Source organism: Megalobrama amblycephala, linkage group LG22, assembly GCF_018812025.1.
Source record: "Megalobrama amblycephala isolate DHTTF-2021 linkage group LG22, ASM1881202v1, whole genome shotgun sequence".
NCBI lineage: Eukaryota > Metazoa > Chordata > Actinopteri > Cypriniformes > Xenocyprididae > Megalobrama > Megalobrama amblycephala.
Genome location: NC_063065.1, coordinates 6,972,689 through 6,995,392, shown reverse-complemented (window position 1 = coordinate 6,995,392; position 22,704 = coordinate 6,972,689). Strand labels below are relative to the sequence as shown.

At 33.3% G+C, this 22,704-nt stretch overlaps 1 protein-coding gene across 6 annotated transcripts in view; it reads left to right on the top strand.

Annotated features, from left to right (window-relative positions):
• The window catches only part of asic1c (acid-sensing (proton-gated) ion channel 1c), a 107,873-nt gene extending 86,074 nt beyond the window's left edge, over window positions 1–21,799 (top strand). For 4 of the 6 annotated variants that reach the window (XM_048175450.1, XM_048175451.1, XM_048175447.1 and 1 more), the window contains 11 exons: window positions 2,209–2,359; window positions 4,479–4,606; window positions 7,659–7,809; window positions 10,426–10,482; window positions 10,653–10,806; window positions 10,919–11,010; window positions 11,104–11,183; window positions 11,325–11,396; window positions 14,832–14,884; window positions 15,061–15,096; window positions 21,652–21,799. In XM_048175450.1, coding sequence (XP_048031407.1) covers window positions 2,209–2,359; window positions 4,479–4,606; window positions 7,659–7,809; window positions 10,426–10,482; window positions 10,653–10,806; window positions 10,919–11,010; window positions 11,104–11,183; window positions 11,325–11,396; window positions 14,832–14,884; window positions 15,061–15,096; window positions 21,652–21,730 — 1,053 coding nt within the window. In that variant the 3' untranslated portion in view covers window positions 21,731–21,799. The remainder of the gene's footprint in view (window positions 1–2,208; window positions 2,360–4,478; window positions 4,607–7,658; window positions 7,810–10,425; window positions 10,483–10,652; window positions 10,807–10,918; window positions 11,011–11,103; window positions 11,184–11,324; window positions 11,397–14,831; window positions 14,885–15,060; window positions 15,097–21,651) is intronic. The other 2 variants (XM_048175452.1, XM_048175449.1) reach the window with 2 other exon arrangements.
• Window positions 21,800–22,704: the final 905 nt, after the last annotated feature.

Below are 22,704 nucleotides of genomic sequence, written 5' to 3'. Positions count from 1 at the left end.
ATTCGTCCAGTGTAGGGCTGGGCGATATATCGCATGCGATTGTCACATGCATTTCGTCAGTAAAGCCGGTTCCCTGATTACCGCGAAATCGCCATCACCTGCTTTCAAATGGTGCGCCATTTAATAGACAGAACCATAGATCACTGACAAGCTACGCAATATCGCGTTCATTATCGCAGATGAATCGCCTTCGATAATGAACGCGATATTGCGTAGCTTGTCAGTGAACTACAGTTCTGTCTATTAAATGGCGCTCCATTTGAAAGCAGGTGATGGCGATTTAGCGGTAATCAGGGAACCGGCTTTACTGACGAAATGCGTGTGACAATCGCATGCGATATATCGCCCAGCCCTAGTCGAGTGTTGCTCTGCAGTTGTTAAGGTGTTCTGAGTAATTTATAGAATGTTCATATGCAGTTGCTTGGGAGTTCTGGGAGGTTGTCAGGGTGTTGCTGTGCAGTTGCTAAGGTGTGCTGAGTCATTTTTTAATGTTTGTGTGCAGTTGCTCCAGTGTTCTGGGGGTTGTCAGGGTGTTGCTATGCATGCTAATTGCTGAGCATTTTTTTATGTTTGTGTGCAGTTGTCCAGTGTGCTGAGTCATTTTTTTAATGTTTGTGTGCAGTTGCTCCAGTGTTCTGGGAGGTTGTTAGGGTGTTGCTATGCAGTTTCTAAAGTATTCTGAGTCATTTTAGAATGTGAAGTTCCCCCTTTGTTCGTTGTTAGGGTGTTGCTATGCAGTTGCTAAGATATTCTGAGAAATATAGCATGTTTGTTTTGTTACTAGGGTGTTGCTATGCAGTTGCAAAGGTATTCTGAATGGTTTAGTGTTTGTATGCACTTGCCAGGGGGTTCTGGGAATTTGTTGAGTGTTGCTCTGCAGTTGTTAAGGTGTTCTGAGTAATTTTTAGAATGTTCATATGCAGTTGCTTGGGAGTTCTGGGAGGTTGTCAGGGTGTTGCTGTGCAGTTGCTAAGGTGTGTTGTTTTAACACCAAACAAATGAAATGCATACGAAACACATCTGAACACATATGAAACGCATCAAAATGAAACACATCTTTTAGTACATCAGATGTTCATATGTTTGTCCTTAATTATCCTGTTTTTATATTTCATTCTCATGTTGAAACACCTCAGAACCCACAGGGATGAAACAGGCAAAATGTAGCTTTACCTTTTTGTTTCAGTATTTTGTGTGCTGTCAAGGTCTAGCTTGTTTCCTGCGGTCTCAGAGCTGAGCAGAGAGCGTGAGCGTGAGACAGTCCTTGTTGAAGCCCTAGAGCTGAAAGATCTACCGCTCATTAGTGTCACAGCGGGGTCAGGAAACCATGACTGAACTCATCTGTGTGGCCAGTGTCTCTCGCTTCATCACTGTCAAAACACTGCCAAGACCATCATATTTCAAGCTGCTATTATCTGCAAAAGGGATGAAGCCTGTTCTTTAAATTGCTGTCAGTTAATTGGATTTCCCTTCAGTGAAAGTGTTGACATCAACCTTTTTTTTCCTTTGTGAGGAATTTGTGAGGAATTGCGATCAGCAAATTATTTAATTAGTTTGATTACATTATATATACTACCTTACAAAAGTTTGAGGTCAATGAGATTTTTTTTTATGTTTTTGAAAGAAGCCAATTATGCTCACCAAGATTGCATTTATTTAATCAAAAACACAGTAAAAACAGTAATATTGTGAAATATTATTACGGTTTTCTATGTAAATGGGCTATATTTTAAAATGCAGTTTATTTCTGTGATCAAAGCTGGATTTTCAGCATCATTACTCCAGTATTCAGTGTCACATGATCCTTTAGAAATCATTCTAATATGCTGATTTGCTGCTCAAGAAACATTTATTATCAATGTTGTGCTGCTTAATATTTTTGTGGAAATCGTGATAATTTTCTTTGATGAATAGAAAATTTAAAAGTACAGCATTTATTTGCTTCTTTAATACAATATAATACATTTTTCTGAATCAAAGTTAACTTCTGAAAAAAAAAGAAAGAAAAAAAAAAAAAAACCTTACTGGCCCCAAACTTTTGAACAGTGTTGTGTGTGTGTGTGTGTGTGTGTGTGTGTGTGTGTGTGTGTGTGTATATGTATAATTAAAATTATATTTCTTATATTATATTATTGTTTTGTGTTTTTATATTAAATAATATATATATATATTTTTGTTGTTGTTGTTGTTGTTGTTGTCCTCCTACAGATTTACACCAGATACGGGAAATGTTACACATTCAACTCTGGTCTAGATGGAAACCCCTTGTTGACGACTTTAAAAGGCGGAACGGGAAATGGGCTGGAAATCATGCTGGATATTCAACAGGATGAGTACTTGCCAGTTTGGGGTGACACAGGTAAGCAATATATTAGACATAAAAGACATCAGTGTTGTGTTTTGCATAATTTATGTTTATGTAAATCAGTGTTTTTTCCAATAATTTTATTGATTCAAAATTTTCAGACAGAAAGTTACAAATTATGCTTTAAAGTGCCCTTATGTAAGCAATAAGGTACAAGAGGCTGTGCTGTATCATGAATAAGTCATGGCTTTTTCACTATACAGCACTAGCCTTGAGTAAAAACTGTTACCACACAATACAAATATTAAAGCCAGAAATATGTATCAATGCAACTTCATGAAGTAAACTTTTTTCTAAAAGTCTTCCTTCCGCCAGAAAAAATAGTCCCTGATCGTGAACAGCAACAGAAGTTACATTATTACACCATTAGATGGCGGCAAAGACTGTCTTTGTGAGTGTGTCAGTCAGTAGCGAAGACTTTTACATTGAAAAGACTGAATTGTTGTGAACACGGAACAAGACGAAACTGACAAATGCTTTGACTAGCGCTGTCTGTCACGGGAAAACCCCTTAACTGTTAAAAGGACAAGATAATGCATCGGACATTTAAACAGATTTTTTATTATGAACATAAGACTGACCTGAAGGAAAAAGCTAAACATGAATGCAGGTAATAAACACGCTCACTCAATCTTTTTCTCACAATACTCTTCTACATAATACAATGAATGATATCAATTGAGAACATACAGTTTAGTTGCTAAGAGTGGTTGATACACAGAACCATGGGTGAAGCGGTCACAGCCGTGTTTTATCGTGAATAAAACACAGCTATTGACCAATCAGAATCAAGGACAGGAACTAACCGCTTTATAATATGCTATAAAGGTTCCTTATTTTGTTTTAATGGTTTTGTTTTAATGTATAATGGTATACTTTGCAGCGTCACCTCTTTTTCTCACAGTGTCTGAAACAGTAGAATAAAAGATTCAGTCTCTTTGAATCAGCTCTGGATCTTCCTCAGCGCTTGATACACAGTGATACGAACAGTAACATTGGCATCAGTTTTACCATATCAATTCAAACCCGAGTCTGAGTCCTTTAGAAGTACAACAAAGTAGATTTACTTTCGCAGCGCAGAAAACAGCGTCTTCTCGACATGTTGACAACACAAACCAAACTCTTCCAGTCTCAGCTACACTGTTTGAGGGTCAAAGTAGACATAGTTCGCGGGCAGCCAATGAAGACCCTAGGCTGGCATTATGCAAATTTGTTACAAACCTACATAGGTATGTAACAGGAAGTGAGACTGGAATTGCTGACGACTCATTTCGGCAGTTCAGAATCGGTTCATTATTTTGGCAGACAATAACTTTGTCATGCACTTTGATTTTTAAAAACTTAGCAGACCTTTTACATTCACAAACAGCTATATTACTCACTGCATGAAAGGCAATATTCGAAAAAGCATAGTAGGGGCACTTTAAACGAAACCTTACGACAATATGCATCAGTCTGCTGTTGAATTGCTGCCACAATTTAAATAATATACTTACAGTACAGGTTCCTTGGTTGAATCATATTCCAACTATGTCCAAAAATGATATTTCAGAAAGACAAGAAATGGGTTCTACATCATATCTGAAGGAATTGCACATTAGCATAATTTACCCATAAGTGGTTGCGCCAAAATGATTTAGCTTGTGGTAGAACATTTAGATGCTGAGATAACAAGGTTAGGACTCTTTCTTGGTAATTTTTTACCGAGTACACCTGCCCCATTTCTGCTGGTCAGTCGCCTCATTCATTTTCTGTGGCATGCTGCAATTTTTCAACATAATCATGCACAGAAAATAAATACGAAACCGAACGAATTACAAATATCAAAGTGCAATTTAATCAGCTGCAGATGACATGCGGTCAGTGTTCAGAATTGATGTACTTGCATGCTAGTGAAGATTATGTATTTATAATCTATTAATCTTGGTCATTTTAATGGCTCTAGAGGAGACTTTATATCCAGAGGCAATATGGAAGCAGTAAAGAAACATGTATTGGCATTCTGGATATAGCAATTATAAAGTTCATTATAAAGTCATTATATTTTTGCCTCGAGGCAGTAGACATCAAATATCCCGCTCTGTAAATAATCTTTTTTAATGTCTCCCCACAGACGAAACCTCATACGAAGCAGGCATCAAAGTTCAGATCCACAGTCAGGATGAGCCGCCCTTCATAGATCAGCTGGGATTTGGTGTGGCCCCTGGTTTTCAAACTTTTGTGTCTTGTCAGCAGCAACTGGTACCTAATGCTAAACATATTGCATTTGTCACATGTCCTTATATCAGCTGACCTGCTTATTAAGATCTCCATCCACACCATCATCTCTTTAAACCTGGAGAAAACCAGACCTTTTTTTGGTGCAGAACTAAGTCAGGTTTTTCGTATACTACAAAAGTTATGGGACAGTGAGATTTTTTTTTAAAATTTTTTTGTTTTTTGAAGTTGAAATTTCTATCAAATAATCCTGAAAAAGATTTTATCATGTTTTCCACAGAAATATTAATGTTTTCAACATTGATAATAACAAATGTTTCTTGAGCAGCAAATCAGCATATTAGAATGATTTCTGAAGGATCATGTGACACTGAAGACTGGAGTAATGATGCTGAAAATCCAGCTTTGCATCACAGGAATAAATTTAATTTTAAAATATATTAGAATAAAAATTCTAATATTCTAATAATATTTCTCAATATTACGTTTTTTACTGTATTTTTAATCAAATAAATGCAGCCTTACTGATCATAAGAGACTTGCCGACCCCAAACCTTTGAACGGTACAGTACCTTGTACCAACCTGACCATGGTACTGGTCTTGCATATCAAGATTGTAAGGGTTTTTAAGGATATTTTATCTGGAAAACTATGTATACTTAAAGTAAAGTGACAGTAGAGATCTAGTGGATAATTATAATTAGGGCATATTTTAAATCGACCTGCAAATGTTTTTTAATGCAGGTGCATTTAAAAATATTTATTCATTTATTATTTTATAATTTTTATTGAGCTACATTTTAAAACATGATTTAAATAGTTTTAAATGTCTATTTATTTTTCAATTTAAAAATTATTTGTTACATTTTAAGTACATTTTAAAACTATTTAATTTTTTTAAATAGTTAAAAAAATGTAAGAAATTATTTATTTTATTTAGTTTCAATACATTTTAAAGAAATGTGTTTTAAATATGTCTGTTAATTTCTGCATTAAAAGAAATTATTTATTTCCATTTTCAGTTTTGAATTAAAGGCACAATATGTACATTTTCACCACTAGAGGTCGCTTATTCAAAACAAAGGCGTAGCTTGATGACGCCTTGATTTCGTGGAATCATGGGAGGTGTTGTTTTCGCGTCTACAGGCAGTGGAAAGGCACTCGGCAGATTAACGTTACTGTAGTATGAACCAGAGCGGGGCTGAGTTCTGTGCGAGCAGAAACAAGGCCACTCGAGCGATTGCTAATGAGAAACAAGCGCGACTCATGGTTTGAAAGCAACGGAACTTTTATTATGTTGCAGACGACCAGAACTTTTATTATGCCACAGTTGCTGCAGATGCCACTTCCCGTGAATTGTATGTGGGGTGAAGCAACACTGTTTATCATATTAGATACATTTGTGTGTTGAAAGTTGTTATAAAGCTACTCTGCGTTCGCTCGGCAGCTACTATGAGACACTTTTTGCACACTGCAGTACGCTAGATCAATTTTAGACATGGTAAAACATGGCACTCAGATGGAGATTTAAACAATAAGACTAAATGCGTTGAGCTAGATTAGTTTTCTGTCGATGAATGTATCCAAACAGTTGCTCACCTGTCTAATAAAACACATAATATATTAAAGCGTCTTTGGTGTTTCCATGGTTTCTACAAAATAAAACCGGAAATCGAGGGTAACGCGGATATGATGTCATTGATAGGTGACGCACAGACACGGTCCGTGTCCTGGTTAAAATTGCTTATTTTTCTGGATTTAAACATTCTTGGAAACATTTTGGATAATGTAAGTACACAAGTCAACAAAATATATAACACTGTTCTAGTGGTTTTTGGATATTTGAATCCCAAAATCTTACATATTGTGCCTTTAAGTTGATCTTTGACTATGTTTAATTTTTAAGTGTTACTCCTCCTAGCCAGGCAAGCAGTGTTTATTTTTATGCATGGTTGTGTGCGCTGAGGTCACGTGACTCCTCATGAGTATCTAATTCAGTTCCTAGGGAGAACTAATTGGCAGGAGGTCAAGAAAAGCGCTCGTTTACAGCCTTCAGTGGATCAAAGGCAAAAGCAGCTCTCACGGCCAAGATCAATATGTCTTCATTCATCGACCCTTAGCAATAGATCAATTAGCTGAAATAATCAAGTGCTAAAGGCAACTGTACGCTCCTAATCTTGCTTTCAATTTACTGACCTACATTTTCTACTTCCTCTTCCTTTTGAACATCAAAGCACTCCGAATCCATCATAAACGCATGTATTATGTGGTGCTTTTTGCAGTCGACTTCAAAAAGTGACTTAGTTTAATGGGAGGATTATCTTCTATACTGGTGCCATGAGATATGCAAAATGATATAAAATCCAATTATATTTTTATACAATTCTTATTAAAAGGCTCTTAAATTTAATCAGAAGGGCATAATATCATTTTAATGACTTGAGAAATGAGCAGTAATGTTACTTCCAGTATGTGCGCCTTCACTAAGCCCCGCCTTAATGTTACTGACCAATCCTGCCTTAGCAACTGTTGCCACCCACCATTAGACAAGCTTGTTTGTTCTTTTCAAATGGATCTGTGCGTTTGTAATCGCTTTCTAACGGGGCTTTTCTCTTTTTGCTTGATTGTGAGAAGTGCTCGACTCAATTCTGATTCAGTTTTGATCATGTTACTACGCAATTTAACGATTTATTTAAAACAAAAGGTAGATATAAATGTCGTACATCATTCTATTTATATATTTAAAAAATATATCTATGTATTAAAATATATTAAAAAATTCGTATAAAGCTTGTTTGAGTTAGCAACAGTAAGTCGGTTCGTATCTCTGGTTTTCTTCAGGTTTCAACTAACACTGATTTCCCGCATGTATTTCTGTGGAATATTGCATTCAACTCCCACATGCTTTTCTACAGTGTGAAAAGTGTCTGATTGCACTGTGGGTTTTATTATATTCAGCTGATGTCCTCGGTTGTTAGTCCTTTGATTGCTGCGCTCTTTGGCTCGGCTTAGTGTGTTTTGATTTGTTATTGAGCAGCTTTATCCTGTCAGTAATGAATGAAACTTCATGTTCTAGCTCCAGTATCTTCCTCCTCCGTGGGGCGACTGCAGATCCGCCCCGATGGACTCCGAATACTTCTCCACCTACAGCATCACAGCCTGTCGCATCGACTGTGAGACCCGCTACCTGCTAGAAAACTGCAACTGCAGAATGGTGCACATGCCAGGTGAGGAGACAACAGACCCGGGGCACGTCAAGTTCAAACCTGCGCGCAACATTTTGCTATGGTTTCCGGGTTGAACGACATGTTTCCTGGAAACGGTGTGCAACGGGGTTTGATATATACGTTGTCTCTTGTTTGGTGGGTGTGTCAGAAATGTCAGCACAATCAGCAGCAACATGTATATAAACCACACAGTATTAAAGAGACAGCTCGCAGAATGGGTCCAAGTAAACTCTTTCACAAATGTGTCCGATATACGCAACAAACAGAACAAAAAGAATGGCCTTCTCAGCTGCAATAGTTGCAACTCTTGCGTCATCAGAACAGGGTGTTCAACGCACCACCATTTCCGTTTAAAAACGTTTTGCAACGTTTTGTTGGGGCTGAACGCAGCCCAGAACTTTACTGACTTAGCATTTAAGCTGAAATCCACAGCAAGATTCACCATATCATGTTCATATTTTAAATGTATTACACAAAAAAGTAATGCATTTTTATTTCAGTGCCCAATGCTAATATTATTTTTGTATGCTGAGTTTTCTTGAACTTGCGATTAATCACATCCAAAATAAAAGTTTGTTTACATAATATATATGTGTGTGCTGTGTATATTTGTATATATAAATATACACACATACATGTATATATTTAAGAAATATGCACATGTATACATGTACATATATATATTTACATATAATTTATATTATATATAAATATTTTATATATAACTGTAATATATTTTTGTTAAATTTATACATGCATGTGTGTGTGTATTTATATATTCATAATAAATATACACAGCACGCACATATATTATGTAAACACAAACATTTATTTTGGATGCAATTAATGGCAATTTGACAGCGTTTCTTTTTTAGTTTATTTATAATAAAAACACTCCTCATGCTTGCTTATTCACACCTATAGATGTTTAGCTATTTTATTTTAGAAATGTACACTTGCTTATTCACATCTACAGATTTTTTTTCTTAATTGTACCAAGTTATATTCATTTATTTATCTTTATTTTATTTTATTTTATTTTTATGTAAAATCTTTCCTTGCACATGCTTATTCACACCAACAGAATATTATTCTCAATTTTATCTAGTTTTAGTTATTTATTTATTTTCTTTTAATTTATAAAAATGTCATTCCTTATGCTTTTATAAAATCGCACCTCATACTTTCTTATTGACACCTTCAGATTTTTATCCGTTTTATTTTATAGAAGTAAAGTCTTTCCTCATCCTTGCTTATTCACATCTACAGAATATTAATTTAATTTAATTTAATTTAATTTAATTAATTAATTAATTAATTTATTTTTAAACAAATCACTCCTCGTGCTTTTATAGAATCACTCCCTTATTCACACATACAGAATTTTCACATTTTTACCAAGTTTTATTTTTTTAATTTATTTTATAAAAATTTTTTTTATACAATCACTCCTCATACTGGCTTATTCACATCTACAGATTTTTTTTTCTTAATTGTACCAAGTTATATTCATTTATTTATCTTTATTTTATTTTATTTTTATGTAAAATCTTTCCTCGCACATGCTTATTCACACCCACAGAATATTATTCTCAATTTTATCTAGTTTTATTTATTTATTTATTTATTTATTTATTTATTTTCTTTTAATTTATAAAAATGTCATTCCTTATGCTTTTATAAAATCACACCTCATACTTTCTTATTGACACCTTCAGATTTTTATCCGTTTTATTTTATAGAAGTAAAGTCTTTCCTCATCCTTGCTTATTCACATCTACAGAATATTAATTTAATGTAATTTAATTTTAATTAATTAATTTATTTATTTATTTTTAAACAAATCACTCCTCGTGCTTTTATAGAATCACTCCCTTATTCACACATACAGAATTTTCACATTTTTACCAAGTTTTATTTTTTTTATTTATTTTATAAAAAACATTTTTATACAATCACTCCTCATACTGGCTTATTCACATCTACAGATTTTTTTTTCTTAATTGTACCAAGTTATATTCATTTATTTATCTTTATTTTATTTTATTTTATTTTATTTTATTTTTATGTAAAATCTTTCCTCGCACATGCTTATTCACACCCACAGAATATTATTCTCAATTTTATCTAGTTTTATTTTTTTATTTATTTATTTATTTATTTATTTATTTTCTTTTAATTTATAAAAATGTCATTCCTTATGCTTTTATAAAATCACACCTCATACTTTCTTATTGACACCTTCAGATTTTTATTTAATTAATTTAATTTAATTTAATTTTAATTAATTAATTTATTTATTTATTATCAAACAAATCACTCCCTTATTCACACATACAGAATTTTCACATTTTTACCAAGTTTTATTTTTTTTATTTATTTTATATATATATTTTTTTTATACAATCACTCCTTATACTGGCTTATTCACATCTACAGATTTTTAGTTATCTATTTTATTGTATTTTATTTTATAAATGTAAAACATTTCCTCATGCTTGCTTATTCAAACTCACATAATTTTATTCTTAATTGTACCATTATTTTATTGTATTTGCAGTTGGAGAAGTGAGAAACTATTTTCTAAAGTTTAGTCTCTTGTAATATCTGTCACAGGCACCTCTACCGTCTGCACGCCCGAGCAGTACAAAGACTGTGCTGATCCAGCTTTAGGTAAGAGGCCGTATGGCGTGATGTGTGACCATGTATTTCTATCACTGCTTAATAATGTTTAAGACCATGTCAGACTTTTGCAGCATCAATATGATGATGTAATTAAAATATGCTTCATGATTTCTTACGCTAATTTTCCTTTTAATAATAACAACAAAAATAATTGACAGATTTTCTTGTGGAGAAGGACAACGATTACTGCGTTTGCGATACGCCATGCAACATGACTCGATACGGTAAAGAGCTGTCCATGGTGAAGATACCCAGCAAGGCTTCTGCGAAATATCTTGCCAAGAAGTTCAACAAAACAGAACAGTACATTGCGTGAGTTTACATTTAAATGTAATTTTTAGATTGAATTTCTGTATTGCTTTTTTATTTATATCCTGGAAGGTTTACCTGAAAAGTTAGCCATTTAATGCGTGTCATTTTACAGGGACAACATACTGGTGCTGGATATCTTTTTTGAGGCTCTGAACTATGAGAAAATTGAACAAAAGAAGGCCTATGAAGTTGCTGGATTACTTGGTAAGTGCGCAAAAAATGAGCAAATGCTCCTCCAATATGAAAAATATCAGCTTTTCTGCTTCAATATTTCGTTATATTTTTATATTCTTCCAGGTGATATTGGTGGTCAGATGGGTCTGTTTATAGGAGCCAGTGTCTTGACAATATTGGAGATATTTGATTATTTGTATGAGGTCCGTTGCGTTCTTGCTTGTCTAATTTGTTCTTTTCCCATAATGTGCTCAAGATTACAAATAATTTTCGGACAGTATATAATAAACAGTAATTTACTGACAATATATTTAAAGAATGTGGCACCATTTTTCATTTTGCAGGTTTTTAAGGACAAAGTGCTGGGATATTTTCTACGCAAGAGACGGCCACATCGGAGCGCTAGTGACAATCTGGTAATTGTGCTTCCTGTGTCGCTCTGAATGTGAGCATGTTGGTTTTGTTCATATTTTCAGTGTTTTTATTTTTTGTTTGGATTCTACTCTTGAATGCTGCATGCATCTAGTTGCCTTTTGTCTTTGGCTCAAATTCTGGGAAATGATTGATGAAGATGGCCTTTCCGCAAAAAACATAACCTTGTTTGAATATGGACAAATATTGGACCAGAAATGGGCAAGTTTTAGAAATGTCGATCACCCTTCGCTTGTGACAAACCTTGTATCAGAGTTAGATCTGACAATGACCAATTAGCAGATGATCTATGCTTTTCATTAAATCAGTTAGGACTTCTGAGTGAGAGTTATGACACCTACAGTATTTGCCTTTATTTTACAGTGTATAAAAAGTGCAGTGTAGACAGAAAAGTAGGGGTGAGACTCGTTTTTACGATCTGTTAGTAAAGTCGTGTTCATTTTATTGACTTTATTTTTTTTAGTTAAGGAAGTTGCATTCTTCTGGGACAGTTTCCACACTGTCCTGGATTATAACACTGATGAAAATCAAGTTTCTTTCCATGACAGGATAATATTTCATCCAAGAAGTCGGTTTCTTTTTTCATTTTCAGATAAACTTTTTGATTTTGAAAAATGTCATCATTTACTCACCCTCATATCTTTCTAATCCTGTATGACTTTTTTTCCTTTCATGGAACACAACAGATGATGTTCTGCAGGATTTTCATGTTCTTTTCCATAAAACGAAAGAATATAATCATCGTAAGCTGTTAATAAGGACAAAGATGCACCTAAAAGTGCTTCATACTTCTACAGTAGTGGCCAAAAGTGAAGAAAATTGACATCTTCACCCTATATTCAAATATTATTTAAAAAAATTCTAAGCATATTGCACAGTTGTGCTTGAAGTCAAGGTTTTATTTCTGACACATGCCAAATTGTGCTGACATAATTTTTGGCCAGGCTGTCGTACAAAGAAATTATGAACACATGCAAAAATGAGAGAACCAATTAAATATTAATAACTGATTATGTTGTGCTTTTTCCTGTGAGTAAAATAATAGTAAAACAAACCCTGTAGGTGTAGTTTTATGTCAGAGTTTTATTGTTTTGTTCTTCCCTCATATTTAAAAAATATAAAATATTTTCCTCATACTTTGATGGATTAATCGAACTTGTAGGGTCGTTAAAAACAAAAATCCCCTCCGGACATCACTACTGTACGGTCGTATGGATTCTTTTTATGGTGCTTTAATGATGGTGTTTTTGTCATGTTTGAAACATGACAGCTGTTTTGACGTTGCATAAAAAGAGCTGTTGAAGAAGCTGAGTAAATGATGACCGAATTGTTAATTTTTATATGAGCAAACTGCAGTATGACAGGACAATTAAATACCACAAAACATCAGCGCCATTCACCATTATTATACCATATCATATCATAGCAGACAACACAATCCATCATTATCCCCTCTGAGTCCTTCCCAGCATGCACCAGTACATCACTGATCAAACATCAAAGGTATACTATGTAACTTTTGGCCCTCTAGCGGTTAAAAAATAAAACTGTGTTTCGGCTCTGCGTGACAGTGCAGATGAATATGAGCCTTCACAATAGATAATGCTTTATAATGAACTCTATTTGAGAGCTACAGATGGCAATTTATCTGTTCAATAAAATAAAAACACCATATCCACGTCGCTTTTACAACATTTCAAATCCCTCAGTTCTTGCCAACTCTGAAAAGTCAAACCTATGTTGGTTCTTGTTTTATTACGAGCTATGTCTCTTCTCTTTTTGCCAGCAGACTCTCCTCTGTTCTGTTTGTTTAATACAGGTGATTCACCAGAGGTTTGAGATTTAGCTGCTCAATGTCAATATTTCTAGCTCATTGTGACAAATAATCTCTGCCACTCCCACAGCCGGAGCAACTTTTACTTGTTTACAGATATAACGAGACACACACGAGCGAGTACGCAATTTCCTGCGAAAACTATCCCAACAGGTTTAAAATATAAGCAATAATAGGCTTACCATAGTGAATCACGGTAAGACAAAAGCACGTTTTAGAAGAACGATTGATGATGTATTGACTTAAAGGCACGATATGTAATTTTTTGCCACTAGAGGTCGCTTATTCAAAACAAAGGCGTAGCTTGATGACACCTTGATTTCGTGGAATCATGGGAGGTGTTGTCTTCACGTCTACAGCCGGTAGAAAGAAATCCGACGGGACTCGGGCAGAAATCAAATTCATGGATGAGCTAATGTATTAATTAAGATTGATTAACATTACTGTAGTATGAAGCAGGGTGGGGCCGAAAGCTGCTGGAGCGGAACGAGGCCGCTGGAGTGATTGCTAATGAGAGACAAGCGTGACACGTCTCGAGAGCAGTGGAACTTTTATTATGCCGCAGACGAGTGCTTCCACTTCTTCCGGTCATGAGTATGTTGGGTAACGCAGCGCTGTTTATCATATTAGATACATTTGTGTGTTGAAAGTTGTTATAAAGCTACTCTGCGTTGGCTCGGCGGCTGCTATGAGACACTTTTGCACACTGCAGTACGCTAGATTGATACTAGGCATGGTAAAACATGGTACTCAGATGGAGATTTAAACAATAAGACTAAATGCGTTGAGCTATATGATTAGTTTTCTGTCTATAAATGTATCCAAACAGTTGCACACCTGTCTAATAAGACACATAATATATTAAAGCGTCTTTGGTGTTCCATGGTTTCTACAAAATACAATCGGAAATCGAGGGTATGATGTCATTGATGTCCGTGTCCTGGTTAAAATTTCTTATTTTGCTTGATTTAAACATTCTTGGAAACATTTGGGATAATGTAAGTACGCAAGTCAACAAAATATATAACACTGTTCTAGTGGTTTTGTGCCTTTAAATTTTGTTAATTTTGAACCAAAAAAAGTTACATAGTGTACCTTTTAAGATACACTAACAAGCTCACACCACATTAGATGATTAGCAAACATTGGATACATCAGATTTAATGTAGTGAATTTTTTTTTAGTTTTGGTATTCAAAACTTTTACTTTTACCTAGTAAATTATAGTTCATGGCTAGTGCTGTTTTGTTTTACATTGTTTTGATGTTATTGGAATCCATTAAAATTGATTAATCAATCCAATGTTAGTTAGATTACATATAAAATGTATATTTTAGAGAAACAACATGTTTTGAAACAGCTGAACCATTGCTTTTTCAGCACTGTATTATTTTGTCATAAATCTGGCGAAGGTCAATTCAGTTTCAAATATATCTAATTATTTGATATAAATATAATTTAAATATTTGAAAATAATTAATGAGAGATATTGAATTATAGTCTTGCATACTACTGTACAGTTGGAGCTGAATTGGCCTGAGCCTGGGTTTGGTCATCTTCATCTCTTTCCATCATGTTTATTCCAGGATTTCCCCGAGAATTCCACCAGCCCTGGTGTCACGCCTAACCATGTCCCCAGGTAGCACCGCCATTAATAATATTGCAGAAGCATTTCATTGTGTCCTTCTTTAAAATCCTTGCATTATTCACGCCATTTAGAGTCTTTTCCCTTCGTGACATTTAATGTCAGTAGTTCTAGACGTGAAGAAATGTCATTGTTACGCATTCTAAGATCCCTCTTTCAAAACCCTGTAGCTTTCAAGATGGAGATGATGTTTTGCAGAAGTTCAGGTAAAACAACACCTGTAGCTTTCATTTGCTCTTATTTGTTTTTCTTTCTGTTTTCCTCCCAACAATTCATGTTTTGTTCTTTTTCACCAAAATGATGCCATCTTACATCAAATATATATATTTATGTGTCTTAATTCCACTACTGTTCAAAAGTTTGGGGTCAGTAAGATTTAATACTTTTAAATTAATTTAATAATTAATAATATTGTAATAATTTATATTGAATCAATAGTGACAATAAAGACATTTGTAATGTTACAGGACATTTCTATCTCAAATAAATGCTGTTCTTTTGAGCTTTTTATTCATCAAAGAATCCTGCATAAAAGTGTTATGATTTCCACAAAAATATGAAGCAGCACAACTATTATCAACAATAATAATAAATGTTTCTTGAGCAGCAAATCAGCATATTAGAATGATTTCTGAAGGATCATGTGACACTGAAGACTGGAGTAATGATGCTGAAAATCCAGCTTTGTATAGTAAATTACATTTTACAATATATTCAAATAGAAAATAGTTATTTTAAATTGTAATAATATTTCACAATTTACTGTTTTCACTGTATTTTTGATCAAATAAATGCAGCCTTGGTAAGAATAAGAGACAAAAACATATAAAGAAAGTTTACTGACCTCAAACTTTTGAACGGTGGACTGTAGATATGGTCTACAAAAATCAGCAAAAATGATTGAAACGGGGAAAATATCCACATCATCATTATTTTTTTAGTTTGTCCAATAATGACAATTCTGTCATTATTTACTCATCCTCATGTCGTTCCTGTTTTTGTTTTTTTTCTGTGGAACAATAAGGAGAATTTTTTTGAAGAATCTGAATTTTATATCTAGACCATATTCATGTCCAAATTCAAAATTTTTGCAGTTGCATTGTCAAAACAGCATTGATTTTAAGTGATTTTCACAATGCTTTCATATAACTTGACTTTCACACAGACTCTTAAATCAAGTTAAGATTCCTTAGTGGAAACGTTTGCGTTGTAATTGTGAATTTCTCACTAGAGACTGCACTAGAGGAACATTTTCATAGTTTTGGCGGAAGTACCCACTTTTTGGCATGTTCACATGAATGTTTCTAGCCTAGTAAAGAGATGTTCTGGAGACAGTAAGTGCTTGTACGTTTCTCTATTTTATTTATAGGGCATCATTATTAAATCAGTAACTAAAACAACATGCTTGCTGTACTGAAAGGTTTGTCTAAGTGAAAGGTCAAGATTTAGATAAACAATGTGTATTTGGTGGAGGCTTGTGATGTTTTGGAGGACTTCATGATCTCTGATAAACAGAAGAATGATGAAACAAGGTGGAAATATGATGGAAAAGGATGTCTTAATAGAGAAAGTTCCCATTTATATCACTCTTGCTTTGAACATGCTCGTCGCATGAATTTTTAACATAGCCGTGTGAAATAAAATTGTGTATAGTCGTAATGTATTAGAATGTGATCCAAGAACTAATTTGAATATTGTAGTCATAAACAAAGCAAAAAAGTATCAAGATGAAATAGGAAATGCTAAGAAAAGAGGAGACAAGAGCTCCAGAGCTGCAGCTTTATTGGTTTATTTCAGACAGAGCAATTATTTTTACCCAACGACACCTTTCAAGTCTGTCTACAGGCTTGGGCTTATGAAATATGAAAAATAAGCCTACTTGCCAGGGGAATTAGTACTGCTGTGTTTCTTTGTGAAACTGCTGTTTTTATATATTTTTTTAACATCTAAATGTAGTCTTTTAAAAAAAAAAAAAAAACAAAAAAAAAAAAAAAACATTTGCAGGTTCAGTACAGGTGAAGCTCTATTGTTAGCATCTGTGATATGCTATTGATTACTGCAGATGATGTCAATTCATCCATCAGTTCACGTACAGTGATGCACTTACAGTGAAAGTCTGTGGAGTGAGACATTACACCTGGATAAACATTACAATACACACTGCTTGAACTTTTATTACATTTACAAATCAAATGAATTTACAACTCAAATAAAGCACATTTGTATACATATTATTAATAGAATGCTTTAACAAATATACAAGCTGCACATTGTTCATTTTATTGAAATTGTATTTTCATTATTTATATATTATGTATTATATATTTATATTTTTTTATATTATTTTTATATATTTATATATATTTTTTTCTTGCTTTTACAAACTGAAGAACCAGTTTAATTATTATGCTGTAATCAGCAGCGTGACGGCTTCAAATTTTATTTTATTCTACTGTATTTTAATTTTACATTTCTATTCTATTCCGTTCAATTATGTTGTAGTCAATATTGTAACAGCTGCAAATTTTATTTTATTCTATTTTCTATTCTATTCTTTTCTTTTCTTTTCTATTCTATTCTAGCTTGTACAAACTGAAGAACCAGTTCAATTATTATGTGGTAATCAGCAGCGTGACAGCTGCAATTTTATTTTATTTTTCTATTCTATTCTATTCTATTCTATTCTATTCTATTCTATTCTAGCTTGTACAAACTGAAGAACCAGTTCAATTATTATGTGGTAATCAGCAGCGTGACAGCTGCAATTTTATTTTATTTTTCTATTCTATTCTATTCTATTCTATTCTATTCTATTCTAGCTTGTACAAACTGAAGAACCAGTTCAATTATTATGTGGTAATCAGCAGCGTGACAGCTGCAATTTTATTTTATTTTTCTATTCTATTCTATTCTATTCTATTCTATTCTAGCTTGTACAAACTGAAGAACCAGTTCAATTATTATGTGGTAATCAGCAGCGTGACAGCTGCAATTTTATTTTATTTTTCTATTCTATTCTATTCTATTCTAGCTTGTACAAACTGAAGAACCAGTTCAATTATTATGTGGTAATCAGCAGCGTGACAGCTGCAATTTTATTTTTCTATTCTATTCTATTCTATTCTATCCAATTCTATTCTAGCTTGTACAAACTGAAGAACCAGTTCAATTATTATGTGGTAATCTGCAGCGTGACAGCTGCAATTTTATTTTATTTTTCTATTCTATTCTATTCTATTCTATTCTATTCTAGCTTGTACAAACTGAAGAACCAGTTCAATTATTATGTGGTAATCAGCAGCGTGACAGCTGCAATTTTATTTTATTTTTCTATTCTATTCTATTCTATTCTAGCTTGTACAAACTGAAGAACCAGTTCAATTATTATGTGGTAATCAGCAGCGTGACAGCTGCAATTTTATTTTATTTTATTTTTCTATTCTATTCTATTCTATTCTATTCTATTCTATTCTATTCTATTCTATCCTATTCTAGCTTGTACAAACTGAAGAACCAGTTCAATTATTATGTGGTAATCTGCAGCATGACAGCTGCAATTTTATTTTTCTATTCTATTCTATTCTATTCTATTCTATTCTAGCTTGTACAAACTGAAGAACCAGTTCAATTATTATGTGGTAATCAGCAGCGTGACAGCTGCAATTTTATTTTATTTTATTTTATTTTATTTTTCTATTCTATCCTATTCTATTCTAGCTTGTACAAACTGAAGAACCAGTTCAATTATTATGTGGTAATCTGCAGCGTGACAGCTGCAATTTTATTTTATTTTTCTATTCTATTCTATTCTATTCTATTCTAGCTTGTACAAACTGAAGAACCAGTTCAATTATTATGTGGTAATCAGCAGCGTGACAGCTGCAATTTTATTTTATTTTTCTATTCTATTCTATTCTAGCTTGTACAAACTGAAGAACCAGTTCAATTATTATGTGGTAATCAGCAGCGTGACAGCTGCAATTTTATTTTATTTTTCTATTCTATTCTATTCTATTCTAGCTTGTACAAACTGAAGAACCAGTTCAATTATTATGTGGTAATCAGCAGCGTGACAGCTGCAATTTTATTTTATTTTATTTTATTTTTCTATTCTATTCTATTCTATTCTATTCTATTCTATTCTATCCTATTCTAGCTTGTACAAACTGAAGAACCAGTTCAATTATTATGTGGTAATCTGCAGCATGACAGCTGCAATTTTATTTTATTTTTCTATTCTATTCTATTCTATTCTATTCTATTCTATTCTATCCAATTCTATTCTAGCTTGTACAAACTGAAGAACCAGTTCAATTATTATGTGGTAATCAGCAGCGTGACAGCTGCAATTTTATTTTATTTTATTTTATTTTTCTATTCTATTCTATTCTATTCTATTCTATTCTATTCTATTCTAGCTTGTACAAACTGAAGAACCAGTTCAATTATTATGTGGTAATCAGCAGCGTGACAGCTGCAATTTTATTTTATTTTTCTATTCTATTCTATTCTATTCTATCCAATTCTATTCTAGCTTGTACAAACTGAAGAACCAGTTCAATTATTATGTGGTAATCTGCAGCGTGACAGCTGCAATTTTATTTTATTTTTCTATTCTATTCTATTCTAGCTTGTACAAACTGAAGAACCAGTTCAATTATTATGTGGTAATCAGCAGCGTGACAGCTGCAATTTTATTTTATTTTTCTATTCTATTCTATTCTATTCTAGCTTGTACAAACTGAAGAACCAGTTCAATTATTATGTGGTAATCAGCAGTGTGACAGCTGCAATTTTATTTTATTTTATTTTTCTATTCTATTCTATTCTATTCTATTCTATTCTATTCTATCCTATTCTAGCTTGTACAAACTGAAGAACCAGTTCAATTATTATGTGGTAATCTGCAGCATGACAGCTGCAATTTTATTTTTCTATTCTATTCTATTCTATTCTATTCTAGTTTGTACAATCTGAAGAACCAGTTCAATTATTATGTGGTAATCAGCAGCGTGACAGCTGCAATTTTATTTTATTTTATTTTATTTTATTTTATTTTTCTATTCTATCCTATTCTATTCTAGCTTGTACAAACTGAAGAACCAGTTCAATTATTATGTGGTAATCAGCAGCGTGACAGCTGCAATTTTATTTTATTTTATTTTATTTTATTTTTCTATTCTATCCTATTCTATTCTAGCTTGTACAAACTGAAGAACCAGTTCAATTATTATGTGGTAATCTGCAGCGTGACAGCTGCAATTTTATTTTATTTTTCTATTCTATTCTATTCTATTCTAGCTTGTACAAACTGAAGAACCAGTTCAATTATTATGTGGTAATCAGCAGCGTGACAGCTGCAATTTTATTTTATTTTTCTATTCTATTCTATTCTATTCTATTCTAGCTTGTACAAACTGAAGAACCAGTTCAATTATTATGTGGTAATCAGCAGCGTGACAGCTGCAATTTTATTTTATTTTATTTTTCTATTCTATTCTATTCTATTCTATTCTATCCTATCCTATTCTAGCTTGTACAAACTGAAGAACCAGTTCAATTATTATGTGGTAATCTGCAGCATGACAGCTGCAATTTTATTTTATTTTTCTATTCTATTCTATTCTATTCTATTCTAGCTTGTACAAACTGAAGAACCAGTTCAATTATTATGTGGTAATCAGCAGCGTGACAGCTGCAATTTTATTTTATTTTATTTTATTTTATTTTTCTATTCTATTCTATTCTATTCTATTCTATTCTATTCTAGCTTGTACAAACTGAAGAACCAGTTCAATTATTATGTGGTAATCTGCAGCATGACAGCTGCAATTTTATTTTATTTTTCTATTCTATTCTATTCTATTCTATTCTATTCTATTCTATTCTAGCTTGTACAAACTGAAGAACCAGTTCAATTATTATGTGGTAATCAGCAGCGTGACAGCTGCAATTTTATTTTTCTATTCTATTCTATTCTATTCTATTCTAGCTTCTAGATTCTAGCGTGACAGCTGCAATTGCTACCGTAAAAATATAGAAATTAGGCAATTAAAAAAATATATAATTTAGAAATGTATAATAATTTTATGTATAATAAAATGTATTATAAAAATAAATTATAAACTTGACAGTTAATATTTATGTATTAAATATAACATTATATTTAAAATTTAACGTTACTATAATTCAATGGGGAAGGAAAATCCAGAAATGTATTCAGAGTTTTATCAAAGTTTGAGCCTGAAAGGCTAAAATGGCTTCTATTGCTTCATTGTAATGAGACCCGTGTCCAATAACATCACTAGATGCATCTCTTTGTGGTGTCATCACAGGTCTGCATACAATGAGTACGACACACATGAGGTTCGCTGGAATGAATTATTTCCATGCATCCTGCTGAGTTGTGATTGCAAAGTTCACTGGTAGATTTCCAGAGCTCCAGAATCAAGACTAAGAAAACTTCTTCCTTCCCCACTCCCCTTCATCCATACCTTTATCCATGAATTCTTCCTCCTTTCTTTCTTTCATCAAATTTGACATGTATACTTCATTATTGCATTATTAATGTTCCGTTTGCTGCTTATTGCCACGTTTTATTGACATTCCCTTGTTTATTTCACTCCCGTATTTGTTTATTTCCATTGTTATAAATGTGTCCGTGCGTCACTGACATGAATTCATCTCCAACCCCTCATCTGATCTCCTGATATCCCTCCCACCCCCCGAAATTTTCCATTTTCTCATTTTCTCTCTTGCAGAGCACATGCGACACACTCCGGAGTCACTCGGACAGTCTCGGATTCGCGCCGAACGTGCTACCTAGTCACCCGGCTATAGGCAACTTCGAGGAATTCGCTTGTTGATGACGCAGGCGACGGGACCCCGAGGGGACGGTTTAGGATATGACGGAAAACTGTGAAATATATCGGATAGACTCCTAAAGAAGTGTAAGTCCACGAAAATGTACATGTTAAATAGTTAAAAAACAAACATATAAAAAACAATCTGACACCTGAATAGAATCAATATATCATCATCAAGTACAAATAGGCAACACTTCCAGAACAAAACTCAGGTTTTATTAACATCACAGCCACTGTTTGTTTGACATTGTGGAAAATCCTGGTAGATTTCATACGTTTCTTTTCGAACGATTTCAAACGTACAAATACTGTGAGGGTATTTCATCCGAGAGAGTATTTTTTTCCTCTGTGCTTTTCTTGAATCCTGTATGAACACTGTGGGCCTAATTTGATCAAGCCGCCTTAAACAAATCTGAAAAAGAAAGCATTTTAATATTGCACAAAAATTGTTATAGATACAGTCGGTTTGGCCAAAGTTGAATCTATTTTGGCACTTTTTTGTACAATAATCATGCAAGCTTTAACTGCGGATTGACTGAATTCAGCCCTGTGATAGTACTCGAAAATGTGTAATCATTCAGAATGTTTGTCTCTGTTCATATTTTGTGTATATAAGTGCAATAATATGCATAATGTGTTAATGAAAACCGTATATTACCTTCAAGTCTTAATTATTAGCTGTCAGGTAAACAGAAGGATCGAGATGCTTTACCAGCAGTTTGCTCTTCATGCTGTTTTATTTCGACACGCTAAAGTTACTCTATTTATTTCCACTTCCATCTGCTAGGCAGTGATGAGATGGGATGTTGCTGAATAATATTTAGATTTATGAATGATGCATTTTACGTGAACATATGAAAGCTTCCCATCCGATCCCATGAATTCAAACAACACGTGAAGCCATTCATTAGATTGTTTCCTCTGGGAGATGATTCATTATTTTAAGTG